The sequence below is a fragment of the Excalfactoria chinensis genome, chromosome 10 (assembly GCF_039878825.1).
Source record: "Excalfactoria chinensis isolate bCotChi1 chromosome 10, bCotChi1.hap2, whole genome shotgun sequence".
In the NCBI taxonomy this organism is placed as follows: domain Eukaryota; kingdom Metazoa; phylum Chordata; class Aves; order Galliformes; family Phasianidae; genus Excalfactoria; species Excalfactoria chinensis.
In genome coordinates, this window is record NC_092834.1 from 8584434 (window position 1) to 8604968 (window position 20535).

Consider the following 20535-nt stretch of genomic DNA (forward strand, 5'->3'; position numbering starts at 1 on the left):
GAAGTTAATAAAATCAACAGTAACCTCTAACGAAGCATTCTGTGTGACTCCATTTGCTACTTGCTGTACTTCCACAAATCAGGTTTTTTCAGTTCTACGTTCTCTGACAGCTACACTTGGATTTCATCCTGCACGACTCCTGTGCTCTAATTTATTTCTCATGTGTAATATTCCATGGAACTTCAGATAACATGTTACAGCTCTAACACTCCTTCAAGTTGTTCTGCAGAAAGCTGGACACAAGAGGTCTGTGCCAGCAAAAGAATTGGAAGTAGAGTCAGGAATGCTGGATGCTTAATGTTACTTGGTCAACACTTAAAATCCTGTTTGCAGCTGACCCAGTCAGGCAGCCTTGTAATTAACCTTATTAACAAAACTTAGCAAAAGTGCGGGTAAATACAGACTGTGTAATCTAGACTTTTACAAGGAAGTCCATACACTGAGAATTGTGCTTGTTCATAGTTCTGGATTCCAGACCTTTCACTCTGAGCAGGAGACACACATTAGCCACTGCTATAGGTTTTGACATCCCAGGAAAAGTGAGAAGCAAGTTGGTACAGACTCAACCAAACATTAAGCTCCTGATGTGCCAGGAATTTAGGGGCAGAAATGGAAAGCTAATTACCTGATTGAATATGAGGTAAACTGATGCTTTTGGTAAATCACCAATAATTCTGCAGCTAGAATGGCAGCATCAGATCACCCTTCTTTGCCCTGAAGAATGGCATCTGTGATTTCACACACATACACAAAAACCCAAGAGGCATTCAGGACCTGGGTGCTTTTGCAAGTCTCACCATGTGCTTATCTAAATCTCAAGGCATTTAAATACTTCTTAGAAGTCTGGCTCATGAGACTCGGAAGCACACCCAACTCAGAACACTGCCAAAACATGAGCTCTGCTTAATTTCAGATTCAAGTCATAAAAAGCTGACAGTGGCTAAACTAACAACTACTTTATTATGATCACTTAATGCCTTCTTCTTAAACAATATTTTCTCCTTGTGTTTCCTCTATTAAAGCATAGCAGAGGATTCCCTTACTTACAATCACAAATAAAGGCTGCACAGGTGGTAAGTACTTTTTTAAGTAATCCATGCAGGCACAGCAGAACCAGAAGTCACAGAGGATGTGAAGTAATAATTTTGACAATCTGCAAACACGTTTCCATAAAAGCCAACTACGTTTGAAAATAACACTCTAGAAGAGCCACAACTCGCACAACAGTGCTCAGATGGATGGCTTGCGACTCATAAGCACTCTGCTAACTTAAATGAACAGACATGTTTTGCAAGGAAACACTATGTGATCTGATGGCAGTCCTACCTACACAAGAGGCATGTGCAGCAATACTAAATTACATCAGAACTTCCTCTTTCTACACCACTCTTTTTTCTGCAATGGATTCAGGATTTTCTTCTGGGAGTCTCCTGCCTCTCCTCCTTTTGTTACCTCTCAAATCCCAGTCATCTGCACTAGTAAAATTAGCTCAGCTTGGCTTATATCACCATTATTAGAGTTAGAAGAATAAAGCTTTACAACAAATTGGCTGAATCTATAACTTTGGAAAGGATTAAACATTTAGTGCTTCAAATATTATGAAATCCAATTCAAAATATCAGCACTTTAATTTTATATTTTATTTGTGAATCTGTAAAAATTTACTTTCGCTAAGGTTTGCTGCAAACTCTCCTTTCAGCCAGAGGAACCCAGTCTCCAAACCTTGGCAAGAGGAGGCCCAAGGTTGTGCCGACCATCCTCTGACAGCCAGCACAGCTCTGATATTGGAAAAGAGGCACAGGAATGAAACGTGTCCCTGGCAAGCAGGGATGCAAGCAGTCCAGTACATTCCCCAGACATCTGGGTTCCCCCAGAGCCCCGCTGACAATCAAAAGCTCCCAGTGCAAGAGCAAGTAGAAAAACTGAGGAAAGGAAAGCAAAACCAGCGTTTCTCGGTATCACCAAGGTTCTATCAATGCCACAAATGCAGATTCTAGGACCAAAACCTGATCTCTGTTTGAGTATCAACATCTTCATGGACTGCTCGAAAACTGAAACAAGAAGCAGAGAAAGGGTGAGCAAGAAAATCACTTTATCACAGACAAGGATTGTGTTACACGCAGCTCTGTGCCAGGGGCAGTCAGTCCTGTTAAGGTACTAAACTCCTTCATCAGGTTTTCCTGGCAGCCCTATTTGCATGCTCTCCTCTCATCACAGTGCATAATTACAGAGCTGTCACTTTCCCCCCATCTCTTGAGTATTTCTTTTAAGCTTTGCAGATTTTCTCTCCAAGAAACATTAAGCAAGCCAAGCACTGATCACTGGTAGCTCCTCACATCTTTCTTTCTCCCCATCACCATTTAAATGAGGAGAATTCTAGTCCCTTTTCCGTAGTTTTTGTACACTCCTTGTACATTTTAGGGTTAGTAATAAAAATATTCACCCCTTATATTTACCCGTTTGCCTTCCAGTTTAGTCTCTTTCCACCAGTACCATGTTTTTCCATTTGGTCTGTCCTTCTCCTAGCTGCCTTACCCCTCTGTATGACTTCTCTCTCTTTGCCATAGGTTTCTTAGAGATTCCTTTCTATTATGACCCATTTCTCTCTCCATCCTTGCTATGTGTAAGCCCCTGCTCCAACCCCACACAAATCACACAAAGAGAAATATAAAATAAAAATAAATCTTTCCTATTAATTTTCTCCCACAAATAGCTCTTCAAATAGGTGATTTCATGAAACAGATTGCAGTATCGTATACTGACATAAACTCAATTAGAACACAATTCATGGTAAGTATGTCAGGCCACTGTTACACCACTTAAGCCTGAGTTGGTCAATTCAGGTTTAAACAGCAGAGGAAAAGTAACTTGGTTTTTATATCTAAGTTCTCTCCCACCTCAGTGTTTGATACAGATTGATAAAGCCTTGCAGATCTGATGGACACACATTTTTGGCAGTGCAGATGTAATTCCATGCCTATTAGACAGGTTAGCAGTACATGTTCATTCAGCAGTTTGTAAACTATTTCCCTAAGTCACCAATTTCCTGCCTTGAGATTTACAGCCATACAGCGAGAGCCTGCTTTGTGTCTAATAGGGATATTGTACGAATGAGGCCTTGAGGAATTGCTCCGGGTACATGAGTGTACCTTGCCATCAGTATGTATTCATCCTATGAAACTGTTCATAATTAAAATCACATAAATGATGATGATAAGTCATCCCTCCTTCTCTCCCAAGTGTTCTTCTCACCAGCCTTCCCCAGAAGGAGCTGCACATACTTCTGTTCTCTCCAATACTCTGCTCAAGTTCATTCTCATGTTCTTTTATCAAAGTGAAAGACCAGATTATAGTTAATTTATATCATCTCTAACTCAAGGCTGAAGGAATGAAGAGTCCCAGGACAACAAACAATGTAACGAACATCCCAGAGAAGACTACATTCTTGCTGATATTTGGAGAAACAGATAATAAAGAGAAACAGCTAGAAAGCTGCCTTTGCTTTCAAGGAGCATTGCAATAAGCCTTTCCTCAAAAAGTTACTACTTATCAGCTTTTGTTTCTATCACAACGACGCACACTGTTTATTGACTGTTTCATTAACTTTGACCTTCTGCCTGTAAATGGCAGAAGTGCTTTCCCACAGACGCTTGGATGCTTGAACTTAAGGACACAACAGATAAGTGCAACTGGTTCTGTTAACTGCCCACAGCTACTTGCCAAACAGTTTATAAAGTGCTATAATGCCAGGCTTAGGAGAAACAGCATGGCCTGAATTCTAAATCACCTGCAGGAACGGAGGACTGCAGTTGAAGGTCTGTCAGTTGGACAAAACTCTGTCGCCATGTACTCAGTTCTTCAGATTTGAAGTGGAACTTGAGTCTCCTCCTGCCTTTGGATCTGTCAGCAAAACATGTTTTGATTTCAGCTTCAAGTCAGACCCTGGAGCAATGTGAGCTAAGATTACTGGATAAGTACATGAGCTAGAAGCATACATCATAATTAATAGTCAAGAAGAAAATGTTTAAAGGAATGTATTCCACCACTTCTACAAGGCTACAAGGATTTTTTCCTCTTAAAATGCATGCAGTACTCAAGACCAATTTCTCTACTAAGCTTTGACAGAAAATGTTAAACAATCAGAAACTGTATACAGGTAATTTTGGCAAGACATTCAACCATAGTTGTAACAGGGCTGCCTTTTCTTTCTTTCCTACAACACATAGTAGTTCTCTCAGCTTCCTAATTACATGTGTTTGTTATTCATTTTAAACATTAGTCTGGAGCTTAAGCACTAGATACTGAATCACATGAAAAGAAACGTGTTGTACATTTAAAGGGAACAAGAAAAAAAAGAGCAGCTGTCACCCAGCAGCGGCTTGACTACAGCAACAGAGCACTAACACATCGCAACTGCAGAGGGCTGGGATTTGCTTTTCTAAAGAGCTCTGGCCAAAGGAATTGAGCTCCAATAAAGAACAATTCAAGCATGAGGGGTTTTCCACACTCTCTAGTTCCCCACAGATGAGTCGGACCACCCAAAGATTAGCAGAGCTTGCTAGTTACGTCCCCAGACTGTCTGCTGCAGCACGATTGTTGTCCTGTAGATGGACCTTTATCTTTAGGTCACACTGCCTTTTAAACCAGCTGAATCAGGGCAGAGCCACTGTATCTAGCACTACAGTTGTACCAAGCAGTCATATCTGAGGTCTTTCCTTCAGATGCAGTGAACCATCGTTCCAAGTTCTTCAAACCTGGCATCTGGATGAACCTTGGCATCCTTCCCAGGCACTGGTGCAGGGGAGGGGTGCTCAGGGCCCCCACCAGCTCCGTAACTTTAACTATTTGAGCACATCAGTGTGACAAAAAAAAGCAAACAGGAGAGGCTTCATGTAGGAATTTCTAAGCCACGGTGCTTTTCCCCTCAGTGCCCTCAGGGGCTACTGAACTTTGGGGGCAGCAAAACCACTGAGAAGTACATTCCAAAAACTGATTCATCCTGATACAAACCCAGAGTTTTCAGATTTCTGTGCCTCCCACTCCTTCCTGCTGGTAAGTCCAACTTACGTGCACCAAAATATACACCCACTCCAGAGAGTAAGATCCTTTTCCTAATTAAAGCCTTCACCTCCGTGTCACTGCATGAAGCTCTGTATGGAAAGGCTGCCTGCATGCACGTGGCCTTTTGATGACTTCTTGCTATGGTTCCTTAAAGCAGCATCTAATAACCTGTCCCGCTCATTACAGCTCACAGAACAAGAAATAACACTGGACAAGCCCAAATTAATGCAGATCTGAGGCTGGTATTTATTTTTTTACATATATCAGAACAGCCATTACAGTTTGACAACCGTACCTCACCTTCAGTCACTGAAAGTAATGGAAAAGGAAAGTGCCAAACCTTCAGAAAACAGAGGAAAACTTTACCAATTAAACATCTGATCTGCATGAGATGATGCATCCAGCAGGACCCAGCGGGGTGTCAGTGGGAATGAATTAAACACACACAGATATTGAAGAAAAGCATAGTGTTGTCAACAAAGGAAATTCTTGTCCATATACAAATAAAGTGCAAGACTCTGGACTCTATAATGCGATTTTACATTTCTATAGAGAGTGAGTCACTTCGCACCAGGCACTGACACGTCACGGCATTACTGGGTGCTTGACTAAAACTTGTCTGCTGCAGCTATTCTTTAGCACATGCGCTGTACAACAAAAACTACTTTGTGTTCCCCAACCTTGAACACTTCCCTGACAAATCTCCACTGTGCTTCCCAAAGGACTCAATGCTGCTGCCAGCACATGCATTTATAAGTCAGCAAATTGAAAATGTTTGCTGCACGCATCTCAAATGGAAAACATCTCTGTGCGAATTCACATACACCAACATAAACCAACATACCTGAATTTTTGAAGACATTATTCCATATCGGTGCCTTCTTAAGACTGTAGAGTGATAGCAAAGTATGAGACTTGAGACTGTCAGCTTTTCAAAAGATGAGATACAAACGTATACAAACACTTCTTTCTCCCTCCAAAAATTCACTTGGAAACAAAGCAATCTCAATTTGGCCTTGAAACAATTCCTCTTTCTAAAGATATTTTCTGTGCCCATAGATAAGGTGTGGCTTCCTTCTGACGGACATCTACGTGCCCACAGAGAAGATAAGAAAAGGTGATTAAGCTATCAAACAGAATATGTAACTCTGAAAGCTGGAGATTTAAACAACTCCATTGCATGCTCCCTCTCCAAGTTACATAAGGACCCTTCATGTTACCATTGCCATTACTCTAACCCCTGCTCCATATGATATGTTTCTACATTAGATGTCTCCCATGACTACATGTAAAGATTGCTTTTACAGATGCTGACATGTAATTGTCAAAGTGGTCCCTTATGACATTGTTTTGCCCAAAGAGCACTGGCAGAACATGAAAAGCTACACCATGCTTATTTTTCACTGGTCAGATTGCCTCCTGCTGCCACAAAGTCCCTTTACAACCTCAGCCCAACTCTCACCTCTGTTCTGCCCCATTTGCCACGCTAGCCCTTACCTAATTGAGCAGAACTCCTTTCCCCTTATTTCAACTCACAGCTGAAATAAGCTAACTCTACTCTGAATGTGAACAAAACATTCAAATATCCTTTCAGTTGGCTTTCCACAGCTGCTTTAACTTCTCTAACTCCTCCTGCACCCCAGTGAGCCTCCCCTGCCCTGGCACCAGCTGCAGTGTGACCACAGTGAGCTGCTTCAATCAGGCGGCCCATCTGAAGGCCCAGATTAAGGCTGCTGCAAGCTGCCACGCAGCTGTGTCATCCCCAGATGGAATCCCATGGTTGGAGCTGCTTCCAGGAACACAGGACTTGCCCATGCAGTAGAAAGGGATGTGTGTACCAAAAGCAATCAAACCATCCACTCAGCAGTCAGATGCTCTTAATAACCTCTCAGTCCCATACATAGTAATCAGCTTTGCATTACCTTGTAGATGCAATACCTCTGTACTCGCCACATGATATCTAGCAGTTGTCACTCATTCTAGTGAAAATCTATGCTTCATTTTATTCCAGAACATGCTGGCACAGTCAGTCATATTCTGCAAGAGTGCACTGCTCTGATTCATAGCTCCTTCAAGGAGGTTATTGCACTCGGTGTTCCCAGAACATCATCTGACCAGTTCCAGCACAATGCCCTGGAAATAACCCCAGAAAATGGATCCTTCATTCTTTTCTCAGGCTAAACTACCCCAGCTTGCTCACGTAAAATGGCTCCCACTGGCTCTCATGAAAGCTAGCATTAAATGCTGCACTGATGATAGAACAGCCTGCACTCAAGAAGGGCCCACCCAGCTCTCAGCACACAAGCAGCCCACAGCCAGCCTGTGCTGGAAACCCCCATTTTTCAAAAGGAGAGAGATCACTCAACACAAAAATCGCAGCTTGCATGAGCATAATAGGCAATTAAAATCCTTAAATCATTTAAATGGCTGTTTATTCTCTAAAACACTTAGCTTCATTGCGTAACCCAAATATCTGATTGCCCTGCTGCATTTTCCATGACCAAAGATTTCTGCTTTTCAAACAGTTATATTGAAAACTCATGGAAATAATAATAATAATGATGATGATGATAATAATAGATCAGCATTTATTTCAATGCTCAGTAGATAGGGCCTCATTACCAAGACACAGAGCATTGTCCATCTCTTCCTACAGCCATGTCCTAAGCACATCCTCAACACCCAGATGTGAGTCCAAATCACTCACAGCTGATGTCAGGGATCCCTGCCCAAGTAAAGGGCTGGTGAAGGTGAGTTTTCACTCAGCTTTGGGGCTGACCTAATTGTACTTCTGTAAAGTCAGAACATACTTACATCGCCTTCACTGAATTCCACAGTATCATTATATACTCAACACCACAAACAGTAAATTTGAGTCCCAGAAATAAACAGGCAAACATTTTTACCACCAATACAGTTCTTTTGCTGAGATCAATCAGAGGAGAAGTAATGCAGACAAGACATGGGTACTTTTAGTAATGATTTACAGCTCAAAGCATTTGGGAAAGCATTCTTAAATCTGACCTTAAGAACTGCTACACTGCAAACAGTTTGGAGTGCCAATCTTCATGTTAGAATTTAGTAAACAACTGTGTGTTTAGGTAAAGCAAAAGTTTCTTGACAGTGCCATCGTTTAAAGTGACAGTTTTAGTGAACCCATTATCAGTAAACAACACAGTCATCATCCACTGCTGAGCTCCCCTGTGGGCCGTACAGAGGAAGGAGAGCAACAGGACTGCCAACAGAAGTTTTATGGCCAGATACACTGATGACCAAAATCAATATATATAAAAATATATACATTTTTTTTTCTCTGGTTTGGCATTAACTTCTCACATTACCATACTATTGCTCAACACTGCTACAGAACAATGCTTATTAGCAAGTATATCTTACCTGCGTGAAAAGTGACAAACCAGATCTATTTGTTGCTCTCTCAGAAGCTATTTTTCTCTCCATTAGCAGTAATTCTTACTGAATTCCATTCCCACATAATCAACTTATGATTTGCCCTTCAGTGTTATTAAACTACTGCCTACATTCTCAGCCCTTACGCTAACCCTGCGGATTTTATTAAGTTGCTGTAAAATTGATTGATAATTTCATCACCTACCCCTGCTTTTTACTGCATGTTATTTTGCTTTAAGGGCTACCATTTCTACCTTTAGAGCAGTCGGTGCCATAGTGCACACTGGTTTTAGTAGATCATGAAACACCCATTCCATTCTGCTATGCAGTCAGTCGCTGTTACTTCCTACCTGTGCCTGCTGTATGGGGACTGCATACCTTCCCTTTGACTCAGCAAGATCTTTGCGTGCTCAGCTTGAGAGGTTTTTGTTAACTTGTTTATATTGCCATTTTGGTCGATGGTTTCCACAGGCCTTTAAGTTCACATTCAGCATTAGAGTACTGTAAGCAGTGTGCTTCCTGGTCCTGTGTCCTCTGCAAGCACAAGTGAGTTTTTAGTGGGGTTACAGTCTCACCATCCAAATGGTATGAAAAATTCCCAGAGACTCCCAGCAGCTTTGCAGAGCTTTTGACTTCATGCGAGGCTGCTAGCAGCAACTTCCAAGGGAGGAAAAAAAGGACTTTGGGTATCTTGTTCTCTTGGTTGATGCAACCTGTGCTTGGGATGAATTGCAAAGTCTAAATGGAATGGACAAGTCTCTGACACTCTTGTGTAGCTACAAGTTTTTAATAACCCATGCTCCATTCTTTCACATATTAGAAAAACCCTGAGTATCACAGTTTAAAATAAATATATATATCTCTTCATTTCCAGGACAGGTCTAGAGATGAAACCACCACACATTTTTGCTTCATTTTCACAACTCGATTTCAAAACACACCAGTGGTTTCAGGCAGCAGCACTTTGTTACACACAATACCGCAAACTAAAATGCAATTGGGGACAATTGGGTTTCACAGCCCACACTTCTAAGAAGGACATGCATTGTCCTGAACTTCCACAAGGCACAATTCCTTCTAATGGAACAGAAACCCAGCACAAATATTCTGGATTTCATCCATGGGACAGAGAAGAACTTCCCTCATTGTACATAGAATTACCTGTATCCCATTGTTCTCAAACTGTATAAAATCCTGTCTTTAAACAGAACATATGGAAAGCTGGAAAGGTTTCTAGTATGATCTACAGAGAACAACACCGACCCTGATAGAAATCCCCAAGAAGCTCTGAAGTACTGCTGCAAAGGAGGTCAAACACTGTCCTCCTCTATGCTGGCACATGGATTTTTTTTAGGGGGGGGGGGGGGGGGGGCGTTGAACAAACCCATTTGCTACAAACCCATTGGTGCCAAGACATGTCAAGCTCCAGGAAAAAGGAACTTTTAACCACAGCTTATGAGATCACTGATGGGCAGATCTCAATCATTTACAAACTCACTTGCAACAGAACAACTCTTGCATTCTCCTTGCTAAGCCAAGCAGTGTATGTGGCCTTTTCAATCTTGATCAAAGGTACAAGATAATTAAGAATATATAAAGTGAAATGTGCTAAATATTAATAACACAACTCTAAATTACTTAGTACACAGAATCATGGACAGCCTTCCAAAATGTGAAGTTTCTGCTTGAAGAAGTAAACACAAAGAAAAGGAAGATTTGTTGTTTTCCCATCCCTTTATGATACCCCATGCAGAATGCCACGAGTAAATGAGTGCCTTGACTGGTGCCTAGTTTTTATAAAGTTGAATAAAGGATAACAACAACAACAACAAAAAAAACCAACAGCCCAAACTTGGCAGGATGAATTCATAGAACTTCATGGTTTTTTGAAAAATCATTTCCTCCTTTTCTTAATGCAATTTTCACCTAATTCAAAGAAAGAAAGAAAGAAAAAAAAAAAAAGCAATTCCCAGCAGCATTGCTGCTTTTGTGTAAGAACAACTATATTTTATGTGCATCTTTTCCCCTTGTATCAACAAACTTCTTGTTCATCAGATAAGAGATCTGTACTAGTCCCCTGGCTGCTTCCCAAGCATGCAGACAGACAAAGAGGTGCTAAGTGCAAAGTCACAAATCTGTTATGCAAGCTTTCCTTAGCACAAGGCTGCTCGAGCTGAACTTGCTCTTCCTTCTCTGCAGCAGGCTGCAGCCCCACTCACAGAGCCTTCATTTCTGCAGCCCTGCACTAACCCGACTGAACTCAGCAGAATGACAATAACTAACATGGGGGCTTGAAAGACACTTTCCACGAAGTCGGTGTCAAAAAGCAATGTAAGAATCCATGAATATTTATGATAGAGCAAGAATGCAGCAGCTCAGCCTAGACCTTTGGCAGAAAGTCAGCCATAGAGCAGCACTGCTCAGGGCCAGTGTCATTCCACACTGTGAATTTCAAATCTTCTCTAAGCAGAGTTGGCTCAGAAATATTCCTCTGGAGATCGAAGGGCAAACTGTTTACCTTCTAAGTAATGTCTAGCAGATATATTTTGGGCAGAGGCTATCTGTGGGGAGTGTTTCTATCCAAAGGCTTAAAGACGATGGGGGAGGACATGAAGGTTATAAATACAGCACAGTTGTACAAAGTAATGGAAGTGTTGTCATCAATTTCCATTTACCCATAATAAAACTGAGGCTTGGAGCTTTCAGAAGCAGAGAGGTAAGCCAGTTCACACCCATAAGCTTCAGGGATTTCCAGATTTCAATGTGTTTCAAGGTTTTACTGACAATACATTAACAAAAGCACCTTGAAAAACGGATGGCCTTTGTTCCAACTTTGGAAAGAACGTGGAAACAAGAAACATATCCTTCTATTAATGGCAAGTCACATCTAAAGAAGTTGTTGAAGCCTAATGACCTTGCATCTAACCGCAAATGGGAACAGCACACTGCAAAATCAGGCACAGAAGCTGCTAGCCCAAACAGCAGGGACTGGGTTCAGTTTCAGCTTGCCTGTTACAGGTGTGCAGCAGATGGAAGTGCCTCCTGCACCTCACCTACAGGTACTGCACACACAAAGCACCCACCGTGCTCTGGCACCAACTCACAAGCTGCCAGTGCAGCAGCTCTTGGTTTTATCAGCCTCTTCTGTCCCTCTGTGAGCAGAGCTGCTGTACCTGGCCCTGAACAAATACACAAAAATGTCTGCACAGGAAATGATCATCAGTGAACAGAAATTCAGAAAATCATAGAATCACTGAACAGCTTGGGTTGAAGGGGACCCTGCAACCCCACCCCACATCCCAGTCTCTGCTGTGCAGTGTGCCCCCTCCCAGCTCAGCTGCTGAGAGCCCAGACAGCCATGTCCGGGCCTCATTGCCCTCTGAGTAAAGAGTTTCTCCCTCACATTTAACCTCAATCTCCCCTCTTTTGAGTTTAAAACCATCTCCCCTTTTCAGGGACAAGGGAAGAGTTTGCTCAGTGAGACTGAGCTTAGAAAGAAGCAACCAAGTATATAACTTGAGGAAAAACCCAAAGAGCATAACTGCAGATTAAAGCAAGTACCAGCAAATACGTTTCAATTTAATTTAAGTCCCCTTTGCAACATACTTCCCCAAATATAAAGCTATTTCTGCAACTCTTTTCCAGCCTAAGCTTAAAGTCCGCTTGTGTGCCTTCCTTCCACTCTTCACTACAGAAATTTTCCTTCCACTAAATCTTCATTGCACAAGAGGGAGAAAAAGTTTCTTCCACTGAGAAACAATGTAAACAGTCTTTGAGTATTTGGAGAGCTGCAGGAGAGATCAGGGAAACGAAGAGGTTTGGTTTGCTGTTCCTCCTCCCACCCCCAGAGAAACAAGGGGGTGGGGAGAATAAAAGTCCACATCCAACATCAAAGAATGTGCTTTACATTTATTACAATTTACATGGGAAAAACAGGTAGGGAGTGTTCAGATGTTAAAGCCATAAAATGATAAACAGCTAACCTTCAAGGTGAGCAGCGCTTGCCATGTTCCAGTGCCTCCAGGCAGACACCCAAGCAGCTTACACCAAGAGCAGAATTCCACCTGCTGTCTTAAGAAACCCTATCATATTTTCTTTAGAAGGAATTTCTAGAGAGCAGAACTGGAACTGCTGGTTCTGATCTGAAGAAAAGTCAGTGACTTTGATTAATAATTCACTTTCACGGGGCTTCATTCCTCCAGCATGCACACACCGACCAGGAGCCAGGCTGACAGGTGCTACATTCTCCACGGGAAGGAGAAAGTGTTCCCATGGCTGTGGATTCTCTGCTCCTAGAGACAGCACAGGCGATGGATCTCTCACTTCCCAGCTGCCTCAGTAGGACTGCAAAAGGCAAGTTCGCACTTCTGATCAAAACACTGAGTTTCTCACCTCCAATCACACTCTTGCTGCACTGATATTGTTTTCCCACTTGCTCTCTGATACACAGATATTGTTACCTGAAAATCTGAGTTTTCTAAACCTTTGCCTGCCAGTCCCAGAGGGATATTAAAACCAGAAACGTTAAGTGAAAATACTGAACCTTCAGTTCTGCTGACCCTTCTCTGAGACAAAGCAGTGATAGCATTTCTGAGGACTGGACGTTGCGTCTGTAGCCTTGAAACACAGAATCTACCTTTGGTTCTCTTACTGGCTTTCTCCTTAACCCCAAAGTCACATCACCTTCAAGTACTTTATTTACCTGCACCTGCTTGAGAAAACAATGGGAACAATGAGATCTACCTGCCTCTGCAATGCATTCCAAAGGGATAAGGGGTGCTCCTATCTAAGGCTGTTTATACTGGCTTTATTATTGTTTCCTTCAAGAAAAAATAAGATTTTCCACCTTTTATCTACAACCTGAACACACAAGGAAAGAAAAATCTGACAATCAGAAATTTAAAGCTCTCAATCCTTATAATCAAACATGGTTCCCAACCAGGCCAATGTCCCTGCAGCCACTGCAGCTCATTACACCCAGGTACAGCACCAAAAACGTAATTTAATTAGAAATAGAACGAACAGTGAGCAGAGGCTTGGCATTGTCCTTTGAACAGAAAACATGCAAGGCCAAGTTACTGTCATATTTCACATACACAGCTGCTGCTATATGAGATGCTGTAGGAACTTAAAGGGTATATTCTCTCATCAATATGCATAACATAATAACATTAATAATAGAAACACATACAGTGATAGGACACTAGAAATCTATCAAACCAAATTGGAGGTGTAACCTAACATTTGATGGGTCCTCCTCTAACTGGACTTGTTAAAAGCACTGTCAGAACCTGCATCTTTGGCTCTCAACTGTCACAGAACTGCAGCAGTGGCTTCCTTCCCTGGACAGCAAGAGAGCCCACCAATGGGGACACAGCACAGAATTAGATGAGCCAATACATCAGGGTGAAAGTGGCATTATATAAATAGAAGCAGATTGATCTTAATAATATCATTAGAAGCCAAGGGTTATAGGGTTGCTGCAGAAAGTATAAAGAAGGGACATATTTTCAAACTTGAACTACACCAGCGTTAATAGAAAGTGTTGGTATGGCACAACAGACAAAATGTTATACTCAAAATACTTCCATTCTTCAGCAATACTTTGCTCTGGAACTGCTGCTATATCGCAGCACTGAACCTATACAGCTTTCTTACATCAATATGAAGCAAGGGTTTGGGATGAGGTTTTGCTGTCACAACATTATGCTGCTTTTGCCTATATAGGAGACACTGCACTCAGTCAGCCCAGATTTTTATCAGCACAATTAAACAGAAGTTGTCCTCCTGGATGTGCATTGCAGAGTCTGTCCCAAATTCCACATGGAATTCAACTTCATGGTCGAAATGTATCTGCTTAGGATATTAAAGCAGCTTGGAGTAACACCTAGCAAATGGCACTGAAGAAAATCTGAACACAACAGTGTTGCTGTACTTCCCTTATCTGTTTGTTTTGCAGCACTGCAGGACTCTCAAGCGTCTGCACTGCAATGCATTACCCAGCATGTGCCACAGTGACTCAGGCAACAACAGCATGAGCCAGGCTTCAGCTCCAACTTGCAGGATGTCTGTGTAACAACACCCTTCAGCAAAGCCAAGAACCTATAAAAGGAGATGTGTTCAAGGAGAGAATTCAGCTTCCATTCCATCATGCTGTACTATTTTCTATTGCAATGCTATTCAGATTGTTACATTTACATATGGTACACGTAACCTCCAAATGGTAGCTGCATCGCTGCTGGATTCCCAGCTTGCAGCACAGATGATTCAACTCCTGCAGGCTTTGAGAGCTGCATTGCTAAAGGTTGTAGAGGCACACAAATGTTGTGTTTGCTAACTTGTATGCTGGCTGAAATACTTAACATTTCTTTTTCCTACAGTTATGCCTTACTGCAAGCCTGCTTAGCAAGTTACAAATATAATTGTTAGTATAAGTGTGAATATACGTATAAATCTAAATCTTCAGAGCTAGCTTCCTTCTCCTCCCAACTCTATCAGGCTCAACAACAAAAGAACACCCAGCAAGAACTCCATCCTCAAACAGGACTTTAGAAACTTACATTAATCCTCAGCCTCTCCTCTCATCAATACAAGATGAGCAGGGCATCATCATCCGCACTACAGCTTTGTAATCACCTGACTGCATAACAGGAGTCTCCAACAACAGCACAGGGAAAGATGAGCAGCAGTGACCACCGTGATGTCCTCGTGTACATAGAAGATAGATTAATGTTATTTTGTTGTCCCTGCCATTGGTTGAGGATTTGTTCTGCTTTATGAGCCACACAGAGGAATTATAATTATCTAATTCAAAATATTTCCGACAGTAAACTCAGTGTCTTTTCTCCACTATCCTGTCCCTATAATTCTAACAGATTTGCAAAAGAGTACCTCAGACGACATAATTAAATCTAGGGATAGGACAGAAGGTCTCCCTGCTGAGGTCTAGGATTCATGGTGCCCAATTCAAGTTAGATGTGAAGGAGCATTATCTCTCACAGACTGGATGCTAACAGCTTCTAGTTGTGGGACAGAAATAGATCTGCATGTACCAGTCTGCAGTTAGGAAAGGCTTCCTTTTGGTGTCTCAATGTCAAGTTCAGGTTTTCCTTGTGCAAAGTACATCTCTCCCTCAGTTTGCCAGAGTACTTAAAGTTTGTTTGCTAACACTTGTGTAACCAAAGGTTTTGTGCATTAAGGCAAAGTCAAAATGGACTTGAAAAAGACTTATTTATTATGTCGGGGCTAGTTATTCAACTACAGCAAGGAAAAAAATAGGAAAACAAAACATAATGCTATAATGCTGTAACAGGATGAAAAGTACAGTGATAATAGTGGGATGGCAAAGTCCCAGGCTGCTGCAAATAAGGACAAGCCCAAACACAGCAGCAAAGGACACAAAAATGAAGGAAGAAAACTTGCTCACTCTTTGAAGGCCTCAGGTATGCAGGGATATCAAACAAACAAAACTCAATCAGCAAGATTTATTCTGCCTGGGTAATAAGGTCTCCATTCTGATCTGGTTTTCAATCCAGCAGATTGGATCATCATGCCACATTAATCAACAGAGTAACAGCAGAAATCTGGGGGAGAACAAGAATTCCTTGTAACTGCTGGTGAGAGCCGAAAGCCAAGGAACAAAAACGAAGCACACACAATAGAAAAAGGCCTTCAAAAATATTGCTACAAACAGATGACAGATGCACTACTTGAAGAAACAAATGCCATTCAGGACAGTATGAGAGGAGTGCCCAGAGCATATAAGCTAAACCACTGTCTGAAGTCAAAAAACGTTGGACAAACTCAGCTTTGCTTAGAAAACCTGTTCACCTTTATGCTCATCTATAGGCAGAAGAGCCAATGCCTCATAACACCGTCCTTTTTTTCTTCACTGGCAGTTAGAAAGGGTTTAAGAAGTCAATCTACATTCACTAACAATCACTGCTCATGCTTACATTGCAAATAAGACATTCACAATAACTGCAGTCATGTGTTTCACAAAAAAAAGTATTGATTTCTACAGCCTCTGAGGAGCCAAGCCTAAGAAATACGCTATGAATAGTCTGTTGATACTGAGACTGCTGCTAATAGACAGACTCTTAACACAACTAATTAAAAAGAAAAAAGACATGAAACATGAATTTAAGGTCACCAGCAGATTTCTTACAGCAGTATCATGGATGAGCACCCAGAACACCCCAGGGAAGAGAGGCTCCCAACACACAGCCTCCTGCTTTGAAAGGGATCCACATCACAGCACTGAGATGCCAGCCTTGCTGAGCTGATAGAACACAGCAGAAGCTACAGCAGCACCTGCTGACTAGGAAGGGCATCCTATCCACGCTCCATACTTACAGTTTTTCTAAACAGAATGACACTTTAAACTACTCCTGGTGAGCATCAGAAGGCGCAGCCCTCCCACTGCCTGTGCTGTCCCACGTGCGCAGCCGCACGGCGATCCACCCACCTGCATCAAAGGCTGCACATCGACAACAGGAAAACAGATATGTCAGCATCTGAAAGCAACAGGAGGGAAATTTTCCATCGAGAACAGAACTCCCCAGAGGCTAATTAAAAAAAAAAAAATAGTAAAGAAAATCCATTTGAAAATACATCGATGTGAATATCTCAATTCAAACTTATAGTCTACCTAATAAGCACAGCTTTTTTTTTCTAGCATTCCTGAAATCTATTATCTGTTACACCACAGACATACAGCTTGATTTGGGTCTATCACTTCTGCATCCCCTGATAAAACAATTGTTAGGGTAGTGATGCAGAAGTGCAATTGCCCCTTTGGGTATTACAATGCCCAAACAGCTCAAACATCACTGCAGCAATGCAAACAAACGCCCATGACTCAGAGCTGCCTTCCAACCAAATAGGTGGAAACCTACACATACATACACACAGAGCATTCAGGGGTGAAAGAGGTACAGCTGGGTACATGAATCCAGGAGAAAATCATAAAGAACTCCTATTGTGAGTTTATGGATTGCAAACATGGAGACCCGGGACTTCTTAGGACACCAGGGATGTAACAGCGTGTTATGTCTGAGTTTGGGTGAGGGCTCTAGGAGCCACACAAAGTTGACCGCTGAACTTTCCCTTACAGTGAACCCCTATTTACTCAGCAGTAACTTCAGATAAACCACATTGGCATGTGTCAGACAAACATCCCAGAAGGAATAAACCAATAAACCTCAACTGTACACGTAAAATCAGAAGTATTGGTTCATTTTTTTACCCCGGAGCCTAAAGCAAGACATACAGAAAATGGAATTCTCCTGGGAAAAGAAAAATAAAAGCAGTTCCACAACAAGCGAGTGCCTGTCAGGAATGCCACACTAAGTAACGTGTTTGGATTTACTCTGTAACTGTGTAGGCTACTACTCTAGATCTACATCAGTCTATATGTCAGTTGGAACTGTGATGTGGAACACTGCAGCATGGAAATGTTATCTTCTGAAGATATCTTGTCACTTCTTTGATATTTACTCACATTTTTGAATTAACTTGTTAAACACAGACTGTCTTAACCCACTTGCTCCATCCTTCAGGGTTTTTTTTTGTCTCTAGGTTCTGCCAACCTTCAGATATCCTCCTTCAATCACATGTCCTGGCACAATTCTCATTCCCCTCAGTATTCCTCAGTGTCCTCTGGGAAATTTGCCAGTTTTGTCATCTGCCCCCATTCTCCTCTGGGAACACTAAAGGGAGGAATTAATTTCGTTCTCTCCCCAAGCCATGCCTGTGTCCGCCATTAGCAGTTACCCTTGGCATTTCCCAGCCTTTCAATACACAAACGTATACACCTCCTTATGTGATCCTACAGTGCTTCAGAGATTTATAAAACATCCTGCTGAGAGATCTCTGCATTTGCTTGTTTTAGCATCGTGTGAAAGAATTAAGCTAAAAGATGGAGGACTGACATTTCTATTATGCGTCCCATTTTCTGCTACTTTCTACAATTGTTTTCTACGTACTTTTATATATTTTATACTATTTTGCTCAATGTCTTATCTGAAGCCTTCCAGAATGAACTCTTAAGAGGTGCATTGTGTTTTCTTGAGGACCAAAAAAATCCAGTTCCAATATTGGCTTTTTTCCTGTATGAGCATTTCCTACTAAGGAACATTTCCTTCTTGAAGGAGAGGTTATTAAATTGCATGCTCGCTTCTTCATTTGAGAACGAATGGAAACTTTACTTTTGGCCTAAGATGAAGAACATCAACAAATATTAAACTTATCCCAGTTTCCTGCTGTAATGAACACTGGAGGATGTACCACAGCATTTCAGGAAATACCCGGGCAAGTTCAATCTATCCTCCTGTTCCATTCTGTCACCAATGCTACCTTCACCAGCTTCCCCCTCAGTTATTTAGTTCTTTGCTATGTGTACGTGCCCAGATTAAGCAACCTGCCACACTGTTGGCAGCCGTCAGACTGGAAGCATTTGTTGTGGTTACCTCTTTAACTTCTACACTAAAATACCATCTGTGTTACCAACTCGACACAGCAAAGGCTGCATCACTAACAGTACGGTGGGTGCAGAACAAGCCAAAGCCTTTGCTAAGCCAACCTTGGGTTTGTTTACCCAGAGAGCCCCCATTTTCACAAAAAAACAATGAAGGTTGACTAAATATCGAGGTACATGGCATTCCATGAGAAGAAATAACACCACTGACAATAAATGCTAGATGCAATTATTCAGGATGTCAATATCCAGCCAAAGCCACGTTTGGGATGTACAGACCCCAGTTACCTGCAGGAGGACCCAGAAAGGCAGCTCAGCAGCTCTGAGCCTTCATTTCCTGTGCTCCGAGTAGGAGCAGCTGTCAGTTTGGCCAAACGGGTTATGGAACTCATGTCAGTTTTGCCATCATCGTTAAGGAGAGCCGACAGGAGGACAGACCTCTGGGGAACTCACAACCTTCTCCATTGGAGAACCCCACTGTGCAGCACTGCGGGAAGGGAAAGTGGGAAAGCCGCACCGGGAGAACTGAGAGATGTAAGCTCGGGAAAAGCTTTGGGTACAGCATCCAGAGAAGGAGGGAAAACTCTAGAAACGCAGGGTACCCCCTATAGGACAGATGCATGGTATGCCAGGTATGGAAACAGCGGGAGTTGGTGGGAGAGAACAACAACGAACTCTGTGGGGACAGCTGGTACCTCGCAGTCCCCGTCTTTAGCTGATGCCACGGGGCACAAACCCAGACCCGGCACCAAAGAAACACCAGCAACAAAACCAATAACTGGACGCGCAGAGCCGGGCCCCAGAAGATGGGAGGACGGAGGACGGGGGCCGCCGGCTCCGCACGCTCCCTTCGGGCGGCTGCGGGGCACGCAGCGAGATGGAGCCGGCGGTGCAGCTGCCGCCCCGCGACCAAAGGACGAGCCCCGGGGTGGCGGGCGGCGATGCCAACACCCACGCATAGGGACAACCCGAGGGAGCCGCTGCTCCGAGCGCAGCCCGCCGCCGCCGCTCCCTTACCTGGCTGGCTTTGTGAAACTGCTTCTTGAGCCCCGCCACCGACATCCTCCCGCCGCGGGCGGCTCCTCGCGGAGCCCGAACCCCGAACCCCGAGGCGGCTGCCGGCGGTTCCGGGCAGCGATCCGCGGCCTCTCGCTGTGTCACCCGCACCGCCGGCCCCGGTACCCCGCGCGGGTGGAAACATCGCGTTCCGAACGGGCTCGACGGTGCCACCCTATTGGCCGCCGTTCGTGCCCATGCAAATGACACAGCCGGAGTCGCCCGCCCATTGGACGCGCGCGGGGGGCTATGCAAATTGAGCGATCGAAGACGCCCACGCTACGGTGCTGCGTGAAGACCGCAGAGCCGGCGGGCTCGGCCCGCACTGCGCTGCACGGCGCGGGGGGGGCGGCGCTGCGGGGCTGAGCGGCCCGAGGTCCGGCTGCTGCTGGGCCCGCGTTCCTCTTTGTAGCTCTCATTGCTACGCGGCATCTTAATTGAATGGATGCTCTTAGTGCGTGAAAGCTATTGCAGCAGTCCAGAGCGTGACTGCCTGGGGCTGCGCAGCAGAATAAACCCACTCTGTGGCGTGG

General features: G+C 43.3%; 1 protein-coding gene across 1 annotated transcript in view; it reads right to left on the reverse strand.

Moving 5' to 3' along the window:
- Window positions 1-20226, reverse strand: part of SH3GL3 (SH3 domain containing GRB2 like 3, endophilin A3) — a 43022-nt gene extending 22796 nt beyond the window's left edge. The window contains exon 1 of the mRNA XM_072345222.1: window positions 19964-20226. Within this exon, the coding sequence (XP_072201323.1) occupies window positions 19964-20008 (45 nt within the window). The 5' untranslated portion in view covers window positions 20009-20226. The remainder of the gene's footprint in view (window positions 1-19963) is intronic.
- Window positions 20227-20535: the final 309 nt, after the last annotated feature.